This window comes from Lonchura striata, chromosome Z (assembly GCF_050655825.1).
Source record: "Lonchura striata isolate lonStrDom1 chromosome Z, ASM5065582v1, whole genome shotgun sequence".
Lineage (NCBI taxonomy): Eukaryota > Metazoa > Chordata > Aves > Passeriformes > Estrildidae > Lonchura > Lonchura striata.
The window spans coordinates 87,208,088-87,225,247 of record NC_140740.1 but is presented as its reverse complement, the minus strand read 5'-3'; the positions used below and the strand labels follow the sequence as shown (position 1 = coordinate 87,225,247).

The following is a 17,160-nucleotide window of genomic DNA, read 5'->3' as shown; positions in this document are numbered from 1 at the left end:
TCTGGTGGGGGGGTCATTCTCTCTTACAGCCCCAGGGATCTTTTCTCTTTGTCCTTTCACCTCTAAAACCTCTGTTTCAGAAGTTAGGCTCCCACGCAGCCACCGTGCAAGAACTGGCTTGGCTTCAGATCAGTTAGAAATCTCCATCTTGCACTGTATGGGTGCAAATAATAATGCAGGGTGAAAAAGCAACTGCTGAGCATCATCTCTCTACTCATGAGATTTTTTATTACTTCTTAGAGCTGTCCAAAAATGTCAGTCTTACATAACTAAACCCACTCTAGTTTGTGACACATCAGAATTCTAATAATACTTTTTGTACCTTATATATACACACCACAGTTTGAACATCCTAGAGCTGGCAGGCAGATGGAGTCTAACAGGAACTATTCCATCAACAGATGCTACTACCACCGAGTTCTCTTTGCTCAGTCTGGGAATGAACTGATGGGCAAGGCAAGAAAACATGTTTTCTTACAGAGACACCATCTGCCAGCTTGAGAAGCTGCTGTCACCAGTGACTCAGGATAACTTGTATAATGAAAAACATTATTAATACCATTCTCAAAACAGGCCTATTATTAACTATACATTAATTGTATTGTAACTATTGTCTAGCATCAAGGCTATAGCAGTAAGAAAATACTGTAACTAATTAGTCTAAAAGGAAAATAACTGTAAACAAAATTACTTGAGAAAGGGCAGTTATTTATTTTGGGTATCAGATCAGCAAAAATCTTAAGAGTGTTATGTAAAAGGAAAAAAAAAAAATCAAAATAGCAACAATCCACCACAGTATGATTCCGTGACTTTGCTCCCTCTGATTATCTGTAGTTCTCTTAAAAACAAAAGTGATGTCAATTTGCTGGCTCGTCAGGTGTTGGGTTCCTTGCACAGATCTTATCCTCTCAGATACTGCCAGACACTGGACATCTGGCAATCAGAGAGGAGAATGCAGTCAGAGCTGCTTTTTGGCTACATGCAAGGCACTGGAACATCAGTGACTGATCCTAACACACCATGGCCAAAGAACAGAATAGGAAACTTTGAGCAGTTCAGATTTTTCTCTGTACCAAACAACAAATAGTAGGTGAAAAAAAAAAAAAAAACAAAAACAGAAAGAATGCATTTTTCATTCCTAAATCTATTGGTCCAGTTTTGTCTCTTAGGATATGAAAAATGTTCATCACAACCTCATTCCCAGCACCTACTCTAGACTCTCCAGGGCCTTGTCCAGAAGTCTCCAAACTCCAGAAGATGGAGAGGCAGTGGAAGCCCCTCTGTTCAAGGATGCCATTCTGGTCTACTCCAAGCACATCCCAGCTACTGCTGTTCAGAGAAGCTAAGGCTGTCAGAGAGAAAGAATTCCAGTTCAACAGTATCCTCAGTGGTCTCTATTGGCACATTACGCTTTTCCACAGTGGGTGAGTAATGCTGTACTTTGTGTCCTGAAGCCAACATCCTGGAAGTTCCATTGCAGGAACACGCCTCTGGGTGTGTGATGCTGTTTGAGCAAACACAGTTCAGATGGTAAACACCTGGAGAGGAATTGGGTTGGCAATGACTAGGGATGTAGTATTCAGCTGCCTCTGGACTTGATTCTACTGGATTAAGAAAAGGATAACCAGGCATGCAACATGTCTGGAGACAGTTCTTGGTTTTGAATCCAGGGTGAAGCCCTAATTTAGCAATAAGGGGCTTCCCAATATTAATCTCCTTTCTTTCATCCATTGTATCTTCCATTCCTGAATACTCATAGTGCAAGCAAACAGTGAAGATTAAATGTTCCTGTAAAAGCAGAAAGAGGGGGAGAGGAAAAGTTACACTTCCTCTTCAAACAAACACTACAGGAAACCCTTAGAGAAGCTGCAGTCTTCTGGAGAAGAAGAGTGACCTTTTTAGGAGCTAGAGACACACAATGGGCAGGCCTTGCTTCCTGAGGTCCTCTTTTGGTCACTACTTGTTCACTGAACAGTCTGTATTTCCAGAAGCACTTGTGTTACCTCAACTGCCAAAAGCACTGAAGAAGAGATGCCAGGCTGTGTCTGGCACAGATGTTCATGACACAAAGATACAGAGACACTGAGCAGTGCCCAGTCTGCTGAAGAGAACCTTTCAAAAACTGTATGCTCAGGAGCACAGGCTGATACACAGCACTTTAATCTCCTACTAATGACTTTGTAAGAGGCGGCTCTGCTTCAGGTCATGTTCTTCCTGAGAAGTATAGGAACACCCTCAGAGCATGCAATAGGTGATCTGCACAAAAATAACCATCTTGGCCAAGTTCAGCATGAGCCTGGAAAATACAAAGGGCCTTGCACACTGGTTTCGGGACTGCATATGTATTTTACTGCCTTTTACTTTTCAGCTGAAATGAAAGTCACTGAACTGGGTTATTATCCATTCTTTCCCTCCAAAAAACTTACTACACTAACCATACACAGCTGCCTCAACAGAACGTCAAAGCAACATAAGTAGTGTCAATTATCTGGGCATACTTGTAATGAACAGTAAATACTAACCCTTAGTTTTTGCAGTGAACTCAGCCTGGTGTAGAGGCAGTGTTTGGGAAGGTCCTTTGAGACTAAATAGCTTCCAGTTTCCTCAGGAGTTCCTTTATTGGCCTCTTTAGGATCTACATCCAAGGCCTATTGCAAGAAAAAAAAGAGAACTTAATTGATGATACAGAATTTGTAGATCATAAAATAGTATTTCTTTCAGTTTGAGAACTTGCAGCATTTTAGACCCATTTTATTATACAAGATGCAACTTGCTATGGGTGGAGCAGAAAATTTTCAACTTCAGTGGAGCAAGATCATGAGACAGCAGCAGGAAGCACTTACGAGTGGTAAGTCTGTGATGTAGGCTCTGCAAGCTGTGATTTCAGGGGGCCTCTTAACTATCCGGGTATAGATTATCATGACATTGGAGAACTCGGCTGCAAACCCCAACTGAATCTGAACACCACACTGGAATTCAAGGGACATACTTTCTGGAAGCTCTGCCAATAAATAACACATTGTTACAGTCTAAATATAAATTTAGCATATGCATTTTTCTTTTTCAATCATTTAACAAACAAGAATTAAGTGCTTGGGATCACAAATAAACATGGGCATCTCTAAGAGAGTCTTCCTGTACGACGAGTGGTCTTAGAATGCCATCCCTGACCCTCTGCCCCAACTGTCAAAAGAAATCTGAAGATGTACTCCAACAGATTTAGGCGAAAAAGGTAAAAACAGGTCTTAAACCCCACTGGCCTTCTTAAAAGGCTAGCAAGCCTGGAACTCATCTCAGTCTTATTTTATTTTTCTTAGTTGTCTGCATTGAAAACTTATTTTCATCATGCACATTTACCATACAGTTTACCTGCCTATTTTAGGTGATGACTTTAGAATGAGATCAATGACGTCTTACAAATGTCACTACTAGACATGCAGTACTGGGAGACTGTGACAGAAGACACACAACCTGTAAGTCTCCCCTCCAGTGTCTGAGTGGTCTTAAGTATACTGAATATACATGAATTCTTCATGGCACCTTGTTCATTACTATCTCACGTAGGGGTAAACACCAACCCAAAAAACTCCCAACTGAACATAGTAATGAAAATGTAGCTATAGCCTTGAATTTCTTCCATTTCCATTCAATAGTACATGCCCTCCCTTCTCCCATCATGGCAGTAGCATCATCTAAAAGCAGACTGTACTGTACCATGAGCTTTGGCCCACTGCAGGTTCCGTGCCAGGGACTCTGCAGAAGATGTGCTTTGTTGAACAGGATCAGTTAATGCCCTTTTCTCTGACAAGCTGCTGCGGATCTCCAGGGCTTGCTTGCCTTTGGTAAGGGGACACTTGCCCATGTCTAAAAACAAGATGCAGAGAGGTTCTTTCAAAATCAATGCTGCTGCAATTCCAACTCAATTAAGTACCTTCCTGCAATGTGTGGTTACTGTGGTTATGCCAGAGCCAGCACATCCATTAAGAGCTGCAGTTTTACAAGTACTCCTTGCTCAGCTTTTCCTTCCCTTAAGGCCAAAGCAGTTATGTAGAACCCTGGCCACCATCGTCCCCTGTTCCTCAGAGCCAGTCCAAGCAGCATCACAGCTCTGACGGGGTAAGGTCCTAATTAGAGTGGCTAATTTCAAGAATGTAATTCCATTAGGGGAGATTATTCTAAAGAACTGGGGGCAAGCAGAGTATTCCAGGTTTAGATACAAGGGCCTGATATTGATTATTTAACAGCATCACTAATGACCCATGTGTAAGGACAGAGAACAAAACTTGGAAAGTTTGCAGATGATTAAAAACTGAGAGGAGTGGCTGATACTCCACAAGACTGTACTGCTCTTTAGAGGGCCCTGGATGGGCTGTGTAACTGAAAGAGAGGAGTGTCATGAAGTCCAGTAACAGAGAACACCAAGTTCTGCTCCCAAGCAGGAATAATCCCTTGCAGAGGTCCACAAAGGACCTGACTGATTGGGACGCAGCTCTGCAGGGAAGGACCTCTTTGAGGAAGGACCTGCTTGGGGATGTAGTGGCCACAAAGCTGACCATGAGCTAGTACTGCACTCTTGTGGCACAGGCACAGCAAAAACCACAGAGCCAGCAGGCTGCAGCCTTTTCCATGGGGGCTGTTTCCGTGGAACACTTAATGGGAACATTCCTCTGGCACTGTCTGCACAGAACCTGTGTACACCCTGACACCCAACACCTGGGAATACTCACACCACTGCTTGTCATGCTACCTGACAAGTCAATCAATCTTTCCCTGCACTCTTGAACATAACACAAACAAAGCTCTGTGACCTGTAGCTGCCCCAGGCTGATGAACCCAGAGCAGAGCTGGGCTGATGCACCTACACACACCAGCCTGACACTGTTCTGTGCTTGGAGCAGGTGTTTGCCCAGAAGCATTATGCTTTCCCTCCACTCATCTCACTTTAGTGCTTCTCCCATCAAAAACATCAAAAACACAATCAGTGAACCAGGCAAATGAACACAGTGCACTGCCCTTTTTTACTGCACTTAGAGAACAAATCATTATAATTGCTATAGCACTCTGAGGCAAGTAGGATTATGTTAATTGTTTAAATGAACATGCAAATGACTGGACTACCACAAGCAGCTGGCACCACGGGACAGAAGAGCAGTTTTGTGGATGGACAATTCAAAGCTCCATGCAGAGAGATACTCAGAAAAGTATAAAACTGAACACTACTAAAGAAGCTGAGCATCAGGAATGTTGTTAATATGCTGCCCAGTAGCACCTGCTATTTGAAACACCTGCTATTTGAAAAACCAAAACACAAGAAAGAGATTTAATTAGCGTAACACATTCACCATGAGAGGAAAGACATGGAAGCGAAGTTGTTTTCAGTAATGCAGACCGTGATGACTGTTAGTGCAGTAAGCTGGAGCTCACCTTCTGCAACTTTATCAAGCAGAACAGTGACCTTCTTGTCTTCTAACAAATGGTCCTTCAGGAACTTCATGAAGATGCCATTGGCCAACCCCAGCTGCTGAATTTCATAAGCTTCTGCTCCTTGGCACCTGTGAGATCATCAGCATTGGACAAGGAAAAAACACTGAAAAACCTGCAAGATTAAGAGTAAATTTACGCTGGGAATGGGGAAAGAAACCCTACAATTTGAAAACCAGGTTGTGTCCAAGGCAAACCTGCTCTTCCCTTGCAAGCAGCTGATGGAAGTGTCTCTTAAAATGACATCACAAACTAGACCTGTTCATCAAACTGCTCATTTGAGAAGCTTAAATTTATTATCAACAACTTTAGTAAAGCTCCTGACTACTTCTATTCAGCAGTTTTTGCACTTGAAAAGTGACCAAGGTTAGAGGCCCACAGCACAGCTCTGAAAAAGATCAGCTACACAATCTCAGTCATTTCTGTGGCACAGAAGAATAACTTCCTTACGTTGCATATCCAAAAACAATATTGGCCGTAACCTTCAGAGCATCCAACATAAGAACTGTGTCATCATATTCATTTCTGTAATAAATGGAAAACACAAGAAAGTAAAATAGTAATTTGAGAACTCGTAATGGCAACAAAATCAAAACACAAAAGAGAGAGTTTAGAACCAGTATTTGTTTCACTCCTACAAGTCTGTAATGAATCCTGATTCTCAAATACAAAAGTCAGCACCATCAACACTCCTCCTGAGGGCAGTTTAAAGACAGAAGCATCAGGCATTACCCAGAGAAGGGCATGCTGTAGTAACCAGTAGAGTTTAGCTGCAATCTCTGCAAAACACAACTCTGATATCCATCCATTTTAGGTCATTTCAAAAATGGCATGGTTTTTAAAAAAATTTTCTTTTCCCCACCAAACATGGTGCTGTTAGTACAAGGCTTACATCGATGGCTTTTGTATTCGGTCAGCTGAACTGGATCATGGGCATTGCATTAGCAGAGAAGTTCAGAGGCTCCACAGATACTAAAGCACCAACAACTTTCTGTTATGAAACATTCCTCAGAGACCAACTGCCAGAAGTGCTGACTGAAGAGCTGATTTCAAGTGCAAGTTTAATTGATCATAGTAGTTTCTCAACATGGAAAGAACACAGTACTTTGTGTAGAAAAATCCCATAAACAGTTGGTTTTTAACCTTTACATAAAGATAAAACATCCTCAGTATAGAAGCAAAATCCATGGCTCTCAGGAGTTCTAAAATAAGGATTTCCCTTGAGCCCTTCTGCTAAGTTAGCATGCCTTTCATCACAGGGCTTCTCCTTCCTCCCTGTAATGAAGAAGACAGTTAATGATCCCAGGGGAAAGGGTCCTGTTTTTTCTTTAAGATGCCAAATTTTACTTTTATCTGATCAGTCTCTTTATAACTTTTAAAAAACAACAGCAAGAAAATAAATAAATGTCATTGAAATCAGGAGGCACCATGAGGTTCGCATCTCTATCCAAGGCCATGGGCAGAAGTCTGTGGGTGAATCCTACTGATGCTAAAAGCACTCAGGGTCAGGCTGTGAATCCTCAGAACCATGAACTTTGCAGTACAGTGAATTCTCAGCCTAAAGACTCCTCATCTGCAGGAGGCCCAGCTTTCTGTTGAGATCCCAAAGAGCCGAGGTCAGCTCTCACCACCCGGGAATGTAGGAGATACCTTTTGCGACACATATCCAGCAGGAACACGTTGAGTCCCGTCTGCTTCTCCTGCATCAGCCGCAGGATGTTCTGCACACACAGGCAGTTTGCTGAGCGGTAGGGATTCGGGGCATCAACAGGAACCATGAAACTGTTCCCATAGTTTTCATAGCCATGGCCAGCATAGTATAACAAACCTGAGTTTAAAACAGGTGTGATAGTGAGCAGTGCATCAGATACTTCTGTCCATTTTAGTGGGTCAAAACCATCATGCACAGTGCTGATTGTGGGCCAGGGAGCTCACTGAAGCTGCTCCAAGCTACATTAACATCAACTCCGCAATACACTAACACAATAAATTAAAGGAAGCACAAAAATCACACATGCAATAGAATCAGTTAGATACTCGCATAAACACACCAAGTTAAATACTCTCAAAATGCTCTAAGTAGCTATGACCTCTAACAGAGACAGCCTGTTGTATGTGATGTGTAACTCACAGATAGGAACGAGGAAATGTGCCAACTGTAAAACATCTTCTCCGCATGTGCAATTACGAAGCTCTGAGCAGCAGTAAGTCTGCGGCTTATGAACAGAAAAGAAAATGCTGAAGAGTTTGGTAGGACTACAGAGCACACGCCCGTTACCAACTACCAACAGCTCATGTTCTGTTGATTGCAGCTATATCTCCTAGTTACAGACTCATGACTCTTCTGGGTCTACTAAACAAACTCTTTGCATGCTTACCTAGCCAGAAATTACTATCCTGCTATCATGTCCCTCATGTGTCACTACACAACAGTCTACAACATTTTAAGATTTAGAATCTTCAGTAAAACATGCAATATTTTTGTAGAGAAACCAACCTGATCAGGGAATTAAAGAAAGTTTTTCTCAACCTTGAGAAAGGGAACTGCAAGCTAAGACCTAAGATTTTCCTTATATGAATAAAAATGTCCAGTATGAAAGTAATTAAAATTTGCATGAGGATTAGATGGATCTTAGAATCAATAATCTCTACTGCCATAAAATGCAGTTACCAGAGGCTTGTATGATTTAATTGGATTTTCCTATTGCCTATTCCCAGTGCTGGTTTTCCTTAATGATGCAAATTCCATCTTCTAAAAACAATTTTTATTTATCTAGTCAAAGCTGCCTGCAGGTCAGATCTGCAATTAGAATATAGTGCTCAGTTGAATAAAAGCTAACAGAAATCTGACAATTTATGCTGGCCAGAGATATTGTGTTCTTATCTTGTTATTCTTACCAAAACTTACCGAAAAATTTAAGTCACTGCAACACTGGCAGATTCAGATAAAACCCAAAATAAGGCTCACCCTAACATACTAGCTCGTGGAGGTGGACATGCTAGGTGTTTTCACCTTTTCACTACACACAGCTACAAGAAATGAAAATATGAGGGCTACCTGAGCCTGGTGAGCTTCAAGAGAGCTAAAAATGATATGAAGTGCAACTGCATAATCTTGTGTCAGGCCCTAGGCTAAAAAGAAAGCCTTAATGTGATTTCCAGAGCTCAGATCTGAACCTAAATCAGGGTTATATTTGATATTCTATGTATCTGAGCATATACTCTGTAAGTAATTGGACTGACTGACGACATTCCTTTTCTATCCTTGGCAGATGACTGTGCTATGTGCCAAGTACCTGCAACAGTTAATACGTTGAGCTCAACATCAGAAATAAATCTGCACATACCTGGGGTAAGTGGAGTAAACATATTTGGAGGGCCTCGACGGAGACTCGCATACAACAATTTTAAGTAGGCTCAAGTTCCTCAGAGACGTCAGCATTTAACTAATATCTGCCTCCCTTCCCCCCTCCCTCTCATTTAAAAAGAAAGCAGCCTAAATATTTTTAGTCTTTCCAACACATGGGTCTGTGCTTTTTTACCCTGTGTGGAATACAATGTTAATTGCAACCTACATTTAGAACAGCGCAGACTTAAGATGGCAGAGGAGACAACCATCATCACTTTGTTTACTACTCCTGCTCTTAAGGACCAGCATCTGAAATGTCACTTTCCTGGCAGTAAGCCAGAATTACACAACCTAGTAAGCATCAGGTTTATAGAGCAGGGACTAAACAGCAGTAGTCATTGTGCCTCTTCTATTTGAAGCTATGTCCACTAGAAAAGGCTATAAATCGTTACCTATTTGTGCACTGGCAGCATCTTTTATAGGCTTTAAGCCATTCATAGCCACTATGCAGAAAGAACAAAGTAATCATTTAAATGGGAGTAGTTATTGCCAAACACCACTGAAAAACTGTTCTGGTTACCTTTTGTATCAACTGGCTGGAAAAGTACAACTGCAAAAATATGCCATGTAAGAACTTTCATATAGTGCTGCTGAGAAATTAATCAAAGCCTTTCAGTACTTTACTTCCTACATTCATGTCCACAGTTAGGGAGAAAAATTGAGAAGGTGCAAAACTCTCAAAGCTCACTTAAACAGGTAAGCCCATCTATTTCCCAGGGAATAATAAAAGCAAACTGCTCTCAAAAGCCTCATGTTCCTGCCAGACCAAGCTTCGTGTCAGGCAGATTTTGGCTCAGATATAAATGCCCAAATGTCAGGGCAGGCAGTTCTGCACAGAGAGAGCATCAGGTAACACACCCGTAAAAAAAGCCACGCTAAGAAATAAGCTGACCTTGTGTTCCAAAAAGGGATCAAATAATGTTTTCTCAAATCGATTTTTACTACAGAATGGAATTCTGCAATCCACTAAATAGGGACCTGGGAAAACATTTTGCTCTCTGTCCTAAATAATTTCTGGAGTTTTCTATACAATCTTAGTAAAATGACAGAATAGTGGCAGTCAGCAGAAAACGTAAGAACTTTTCTTACGCTCCAAACCAGATCACTCTTGGCCTTTTCCATGCAAGGTTTTTGATCCATGCATCAATTCCATCATGCTCTTCTCCACTTCTGTACTGTGCTTTGTGCCCCAAAATCAAATCGAGGCAAGCAAAGTACTATCAATACTATCAAACAAAATAAAAGTCTGCACTGCAGTTTTAGGTGTGGCTAAAGAATGAAGTTCAAACATTTGATCTGTTCTAAAAGTAAAGGAACTAAAACATTTTAACCGAAGTCAGAGGATATGCTGGTGGGTACCTTTAACTTATTCTTCTCATTCTACATACATCATATTTACTACCATGAATGTTGCTTGGCAGAGGCAAATACCAGATGTTTGCTACTTGATACATACAAAACTGGCCTACTTCAGAAGGGATTTACGTGTTCTTACCATAAACTCCTTTGTCCAGGAGAAGCAAAAATTCATCCACTGCATTGCGCATCTCAGACTCGGTAAGATCCAGCAAAGATACAACTTTGAAATCCAGCTGCCTTAGTAAACTGGTCAATTCATAGACATCTACTATTGGAGCCTTGAGCTGGGGATGATTCCAGTAGCTCATGTTTCCTATTAACAGAGCCACCTTGTCTGTGGCTGCCAAGACACACAGAGGGAAAAAAAAACATGTCACATTTATATATTCCATAGATTCAACACCTTTAGATTGAAAGTTTTCCAAAGTGAAAAGGGTATCAATCTCACTTCAGGCACAATATTTTATCTGATTTTACAAGTCATCCCACATCAACAACCCAGCTCAACTCTCTTTTCCGCCTGAAGAAAAATACTCACCTGCATGAGAGAGGAGCACTTACAACACTCCTCCTCACACTAATGAACTTGAAAGAGCCATTAAATTCTGGCAGGGGCCAGCAGCCTTTCCATCTGGTGTAGTATCAACAGGACATGCCTGACTACTCAAGTCTACAGTGCAAATTTAAGTATGTGATTTAAAAACCCAGCAACTAGTCTTCATATCACATGTGCTATCCATCTCTTTATGAGCTTCAGCTCAGCATCAAAGGATCCACATGATGGAACGGGGATAGCTGCAAGGACAGCATTTCCTTAGCAGACAGGATAGCAATCCTTTCTATCACATCATCCCAATACCGCTGCCTCCAAGTGTGCAAAGGAATGGAGTAACACACTGGCTAAGGTCTGGCCACAGGGATCTGAAGCAGTAAACTGAAACAGATGAGAAGCTGCAAACGTTTCACAGGGTCACTAAAAATACTGGTGCCCTTGGCACAGTTTACACCTGAAAGGGCAAACAAGCATTCTAAAAGGACTACACAAATATCCACAGATCTCCCTCCCTGGAGCTCTCTATTTGCCCCATGGGTCTTGCACTGGCAGTGTCAGTAGCAGCAATACTCAGGAGCAGCAAAATCTGCATCCTAGATGTCAAATACATAGTCATTTCAGTACAAAACTACTTACCCACAGGTCTGTGACTTGACTCTTCTTGTGGGTCTGTTTGAAATAGAAGAAAAGAGCAGCGTGTCAGCGACTCCAGAAAATGAACTGCATCCTCCACAGCCATAGTCTAGTAGCACTGCTTTCCCTAACACTTTCCTAGTTTAATGCAAGAAAAAGCCCTCTCTTAGTTTTGGTGGGGTTTGGGGGTGTTATGTTGATATTGTTGTTTTTGTTTAGATTGTTTCCTTCACTCTCTTTCCACAAACAACCTGACAGGATGTGAATAACTTATTCTATAGATTAAGAAAGAATAGATGCTGAATCTCACAAACTGCACACTGGCATTTTCAGTGACATCTGACCAGTTCATCCTCTCCAAACAAAAAGCAGACATGCAAGGTGGGGGATGCTTAGCAGGGATTCCCATCTGAATGTGAAAATTATTTTATTCTGTACTTCACAGAGGGGTGGCAGAGCCACTGCTGTGCCAAGAGAAACAGTAAGCAGCATGCCAAAGTGGTTCACCTGGATAACATGACACAGTATGACAGAAAAGCCTTTCAGTGGCTGAAACTGAGACTGGGCAAACATAAACGAATTTGATATCTAACCCAGGATAATATCTTTGGGAGTTGAGGTTTTGGGAAAACTATATCAGGGATAATTCCCTCTGGAGCAAGACTGTAAACCAACATTTCTATAACAACCACCTAACAGTCTTCAAATCACACTGGCTGACTCCAACATGACTGAACTATGCCACTCAACATATCATGAGTGAGAGGCAGACACCTCACATCTTTTTCACCTTAATTATCTGAGAAAGCAGCAATGTCCTAAAACCGAGTCTCAAGAAACCACAGAGAAGAAAGAGAATTCCCTTTGTATCTGTGTAAGTGTATGTGCAGCCTTGGGCTATTTTACTAACAGCACCCTTATGATTCTCTATATGCTTCAAGTGAAATCTCTTGGAACTAGAAAGCTGTGCTGCTCTTAAGGTGATACCAGCTCCTATTCAGTTCTCAGTTACAGGTACATCCAAATACTGTAAAGTTTATATTGCAACCCAGCGAGCCTTCAATTACTTGTAACATAAAATGAAGATGCCAAGTTAAAGTTTTTCAAAACTTATCACTCACCTGATTCCTGAAGATCACTTAAATCTTCTGTGAAGGAAAACACCAATAAAATAATAGTTTAAACAAGAAGCAGAAACCCCATTTTATTAGTAAAAACATAAGTGCCATGCCATTATTAAACAAAGCTGAACAAAGAAAACAAACTACGTTTCTAAAATACTTTTGACTTTGCATTTCTGCAAATCAAACCTTTTGTGTTTATTCCACAGAGAAGAGAAAATCCTATAGCAATATATTAAGCTGTGCTAGACGCAGCATTGCAGTACAGTAGATGTAAAAACTAAGTGGGGGACAGTTATGACACCTCAATCCCACAGGCATGCAAGTAGGTTGAAGGAAAAAGGAAAAAGTATCAGAATCATCCCACTGAAGAACAGACGTTTGAGGGGCTGCTGAAAAAGCAACATCCTGAGCAAAAAATCTGATTTTAGGAAGCCACGTGTATTCAGAAAGACTTCAGATACAATCTTCAAACATCCTAAGCTACCACGGGTTTCACCTCTTTCTTCTGAGAACACTGGAAAGCAGGGGAAAAAAACCTAACATCCTTGAAGCACCAGTGCTCTCTCGGAGCAGCCTCGCACCACTGAACCCAACCCCACGTGCTGCGGATATTGCAGCTTCCGAAATGCTCAGCAGTCGAGGGAGGGATGGTACCAACATTAAGGGTCACAATACACTTCTTCCTCCCTGCTGCAACAGTGCAAAGGAGAACAGAAAACATCCTGAGGACGGTGCTAATAAGACTTCTGCAGACATGGAGCTGACATTGCAAGTAGCTCTAGCCAGCTCTCTAAGATCATCCAGGTTCCTGAATATCTCCAGATCTTTTTTCTAGCATGTTGCCTCCTGAGCCCCACCAGAGAAATTTCCAGATCATTTGAATACCACAAAAGAAGGAAGTAGCCGTGTGATCTAGATCATGTGTCCAGGCAAAGAAGAGAGAAGCACATGCAGAAGGACTGTTGCATCATCCATCAATGTTTTAACCCCAAGCTCTTAACTCACATATGCCTTTCAGCAACACACTCAACAACCTGTCACTCCCATCACCAATTGTTAAAACTGATTCACAATTAGAGGTTTACATTACCTTCTGTGCACTCCACTGCCACAGCCCTCCTTCCTTGTGTTTTAAGGAGGGAAAAAAATTGGAAGATGAGCTCTCAGTTCTGAGAGTTAGCACACAAAGTGGAAGATAAAGGGCACTGTCAAGCTGCTCTGCAATGTGGCTCACTTTACAGCAGTGCAAATTTGCATTGGCCATAACACTCTACAGTAATGATTCCCGAAACTCAGGAGTACTAAACTAGGGTGTCTCTTACGTTAGGAAGTTACATGGTAGTATTGTCAGATCTGGAAGCTATACAAACAGATCTGCTCCTCTTCAGTTCCCTGCAAATACACATGCATGAACATGAAACGTGTTCCTTCATTCTACTTGAAATGAACAAGCTCACCTCTCCTGATTGCTGAAGGACTCCATGTAACAGAGTTCATGTCTCCAGCAAGGGTTAAAGTGTTTTAAAGTTTTTAGTTGTCAAAAAGCATATATCAGCTAGCAATCTGCTAACAAGCCACATACATGCCGGCAGGGATGAAAAGGGACAGTACTTCTGTACTGGTTATCATAAAAACCCAAAACTCCAAAATTCCATTTGCCAGATGCAAGCACAGGTGTTTTAACAAATGGATAAACTAAAAATATAGAAGGCATGAGCTTGTCTTAATACTGAAAGCTTCAAAAATATATTTTAGTGATGTAGAAGAAATGGACAAAAGAGCTGACCTGTATGAAATAGAAGAACTCTTTACCTATAATGACTTCTACTTTCTTGCTGTCTTCGTCCTCCCGGTCATTGAATACATGACACCAATATGTTCCTTGATGTCCCACATCCACGCAAGTTACCTATGCAAGCATCATCACAATCATCCCAACAGAACTCCAAAAAATACCTGCATCAGGTATTTAAGCCTTACATCTAAGCCCCACAGGCAAGAAAGAGTAAAAAAAACTAGCAGCGGTTCTGGAGAAATTCTTTTCTTCAAAGGAACTTTCTGTGGTAAGCTCAAGGTGGTTAACGTTAGCTCCCAAGTGTGGCCCATTGCAGTAACTTACTGTGTAGACATTTTTGCTCCCATTTGCCAAAGGAAATCCATTTCTGAACCATTGGTAATGAGGAACTGGGTTTCCAACAGCTCCACATTCTAGTACCAAAGCATCCCCCACTGTCAGGTTTTGTGGCTGAGGCTGATTACAAATGCACAACTTGTTTTCAGGCAAACCCATTAAGAGCCCTTAAAAATGAAAAGGAAGTAACAAGAAAAGGAAGTGTGAGACAACCTAAGCACAGCAACAGGGACCCAAGTGCCTTGAGGAAGCAGGAAGGCACTTTCAGAAGGTGTTTTTGCCACTCACCATGAGGCATATCCTGAAGCTCACAAACTTCAAGGCGTGCCCACCGACTGAACGTGAAAGAAGATTCACTGTTCGCTCGGCAGATGTAAAAGCCAGAATCCTTTACACTCACCGGACTCAAAACCAGTTCTGGAGAATTACCATGGGGAACCTGCATCACAGATGAACCAAAAATACTTCCATTTCAATTGGTTTAATCTTAACCAGGATCAAGCATTATAATATTTATTTCCAAGTCCTTAACACCATCCTCAACTCCTTCACTTACTGTAGCCTGAGACAACTGAACTTACAGCTTCCTTTCTGCCCCATTGCACATTCACAGCCCCCAGGAATGAAGTGGTGTGAACATAAGGAATCACAGTTTTGTTTTAGCATGTTCATAGGATCATCCAGCTTTTCTTAAACTTTCTGAGCATTATGAGTATATACAGCAATCTTCTCTCATTGTGAATAAGAGTCTTAAAAAAAAAAAAAGGACGATCCAAAATCATTATGTGTTATTTTCACTATTTAAAAACCCTGCATTCTCTATGAACTCTTACCTCTTTTTCCTGCTTGAACCACTGGTATTGCACAAATGGGTGTCCTATTGCCCAGCAGCACAACTTGACAACCTGACCAGAGAGCACTGCTTGAGAGTCTGGCTGTACAACAATCTTTACACCTTTAAGACAGAATTTACACATAGAAAAGTTATGAAGAAATACAAGTCCATAATTTATATTTGCATTTAAATTGCCCTTGGAGCACAGAACCTTTCTGTCATTAAATATACTTGAAAATAATTTGTTTGTACTGTGTATACGCACAGTTCCAATTAGTTATATTACTTTAAGACATTCAAAATTGTCTTCCACTACACAAAATCCATGCTCAAATCGATAAGTACTCGATGGAGCTCATAAAAGGTTTAAAGTATATCATTCAGATATTTTAACTTTAAAGGAAATAATATGTCTCATGGTATCACAGATCCCTTTTTGGAAAGATATTCTCAGTTTTAAATGTTTGTTCACTCCCAACGATTTTTTTTTTTGAGCTGTTCAGATTAAGGCCCAGCCTGAGGGAGTCAAAGCAGTCAGAGTTTAAGTCCAACAGAGCACATTTTCCTGCTATTCCTTATACACTCTTATGCCTCTGATTCATGCAGAACATAGGGCTGGGGTTTTCTGCAAGGTAAAACTTTCTACTTCAAATCTTAACTGACACCACTCCAATATGATGCAATTATTTTCTTAACCTAAGGTATTCCAGATCTTGTTACAGCATGGTCCCAAAACCAGGTCCACTGGTATAGCCAAAGTCATCAGAAGAAGGAGAACGGAACATTTAAAAATCATGATTTGAAACATTCTTTGCTCTGGATAGTCCAACTAGACCAGAACCTACAGAGACAACAGCCTGAAACGGAGAGCACACGGCGTTTGGAAATCACATAACCTTGCCTGGCAGAGCAGTGTGTTCCATCAGCTGCCTCCACTCACATGATTACTCTGAAAGAGTAGAACACACCAGCAGCTACTCCAAAAAAGCTGCAGCACTTTGAAATTCCCTGCCTTCCTTACTCCAAAATCACTTCCTTCTACACCTAGCACTGGAGATCAGTACCTCAACTCCTTGTTTAACACTTCCTCTTCCACTTTCTGCAGTTAAACTGTGTTGTTTTTGAGCATCACAGTCCTCTAACATTAACCAGCAGAAAAGTAATTATGCTATTTCAATTTAAAGGACAGAAAAATTAAGAAGGCTTGCTCTTTCCAAAACTTCCACTTTTTTTTTTTTAATTTCCCCCAATTTGCATCACAAACAGCTCTTAAGAACATAGATGAGAAAAATCCACTGGAAGATAAGCATTTTGCACTCATCAGAAGCATTCCAAACAAGTTCTAAGAAATCTGATCCATAATTTCTTTCCAGTTTCAGTTCCTTTCCTGTGGTTTATTCAGCACTACACAGTCACTTCCTGCATGTACCATGGAATTTAATAGTTCAAAAAGAAAAACCTTCCAGCTCAATTTTATGATAGATTACAAAGACACATAAATATTTCTTCCATTTTCCTTGGAAAATGCAGAGCATAAGTGTTACCTTTGAATATGGCAAAGTGACATCTATGGTTACTGGACTTTGAAACCATGCAGATTCAGTATTCATAATCTTATTAATAATCTGCCCTAAC

The 17,160-nt window shown here is 41.0% G+C and overlaps 1 protein-coding gene across 3 annotated transcripts in view; it reads right to left on the bottom strand.

Moving 5' to 3' along the window:
• Positions 1 to 209: 209 nt before the first annotated feature.
• LOC146763932 (mucosa-associated lymphoid tissue lymphoma translocation protein 1-like) overlaps positions 210 to 17,160 on the bottom strand; it is an 18,439-nt gene continuing 1,488 nt past the window's right edge. Inside the window, exons 3-17 of one of the 3 annotated variants that reach the window (XM_085566251.1) lie at positions 15,524 to 15,645; positions 14,979 to 15,129; positions 14,679 to 14,857; positions 14,372 to 14,468; positions 13,650 to 13,682; positions 12,557 to 12,583; positions 11,439 to 11,471; positions 10,386 to 10,589; positions 7,132 to 7,309; positions 5,932 to 6,006; positions 5,425 to 5,552; positions 3,715 to 3,864; positions 2,844 to 3,001; positions 2,523 to 2,648; positions 210 to 1,788 (exon numbers count right to left, since the gene is read on the bottom strand). In XM_085566251.1, the coding sequence (XP_085422377.1) occupies positions 1,324 to 1,788; positions 2,523 to 2,648; positions 2,844 to 3,001; positions 3,715 to 3,864; positions 5,425 to 5,552; positions 5,932 to 6,006; positions 7,132 to 7,309; positions 10,386 to 10,589; positions 11,439 to 11,471; positions 12,557 to 12,583; positions 13,650 to 13,682; positions 14,372 to 14,468; positions 14,679 to 14,857; positions 14,979 to 15,129; positions 15,524 to 15,645 (2,126 nt within the window). In that variant the 3' untranslated portion in view covers positions 210 to 1,323. The remainder of the gene's footprint in view (positions 1,789 to 2,522; positions 2,649 to 2,843; positions 3,002 to 3,714; positions 3,865 to 5,424; positions 5,553 to 5,931; positions 6,007 to 7,131; positions 7,310 to 10,385; positions 10,590 to 11,438; positions 11,472 to 12,556; positions 12,584 to 13,649; positions 13,683 to 14,371; positions 14,469 to 14,678; positions 14,858 to 14,978; positions 15,130 to 15,523; positions 15,646 to 17,160) is intronic. The other 2 variants (XM_085566253.1, XM_085566252.1) reach the window with 2 other exon arrangements.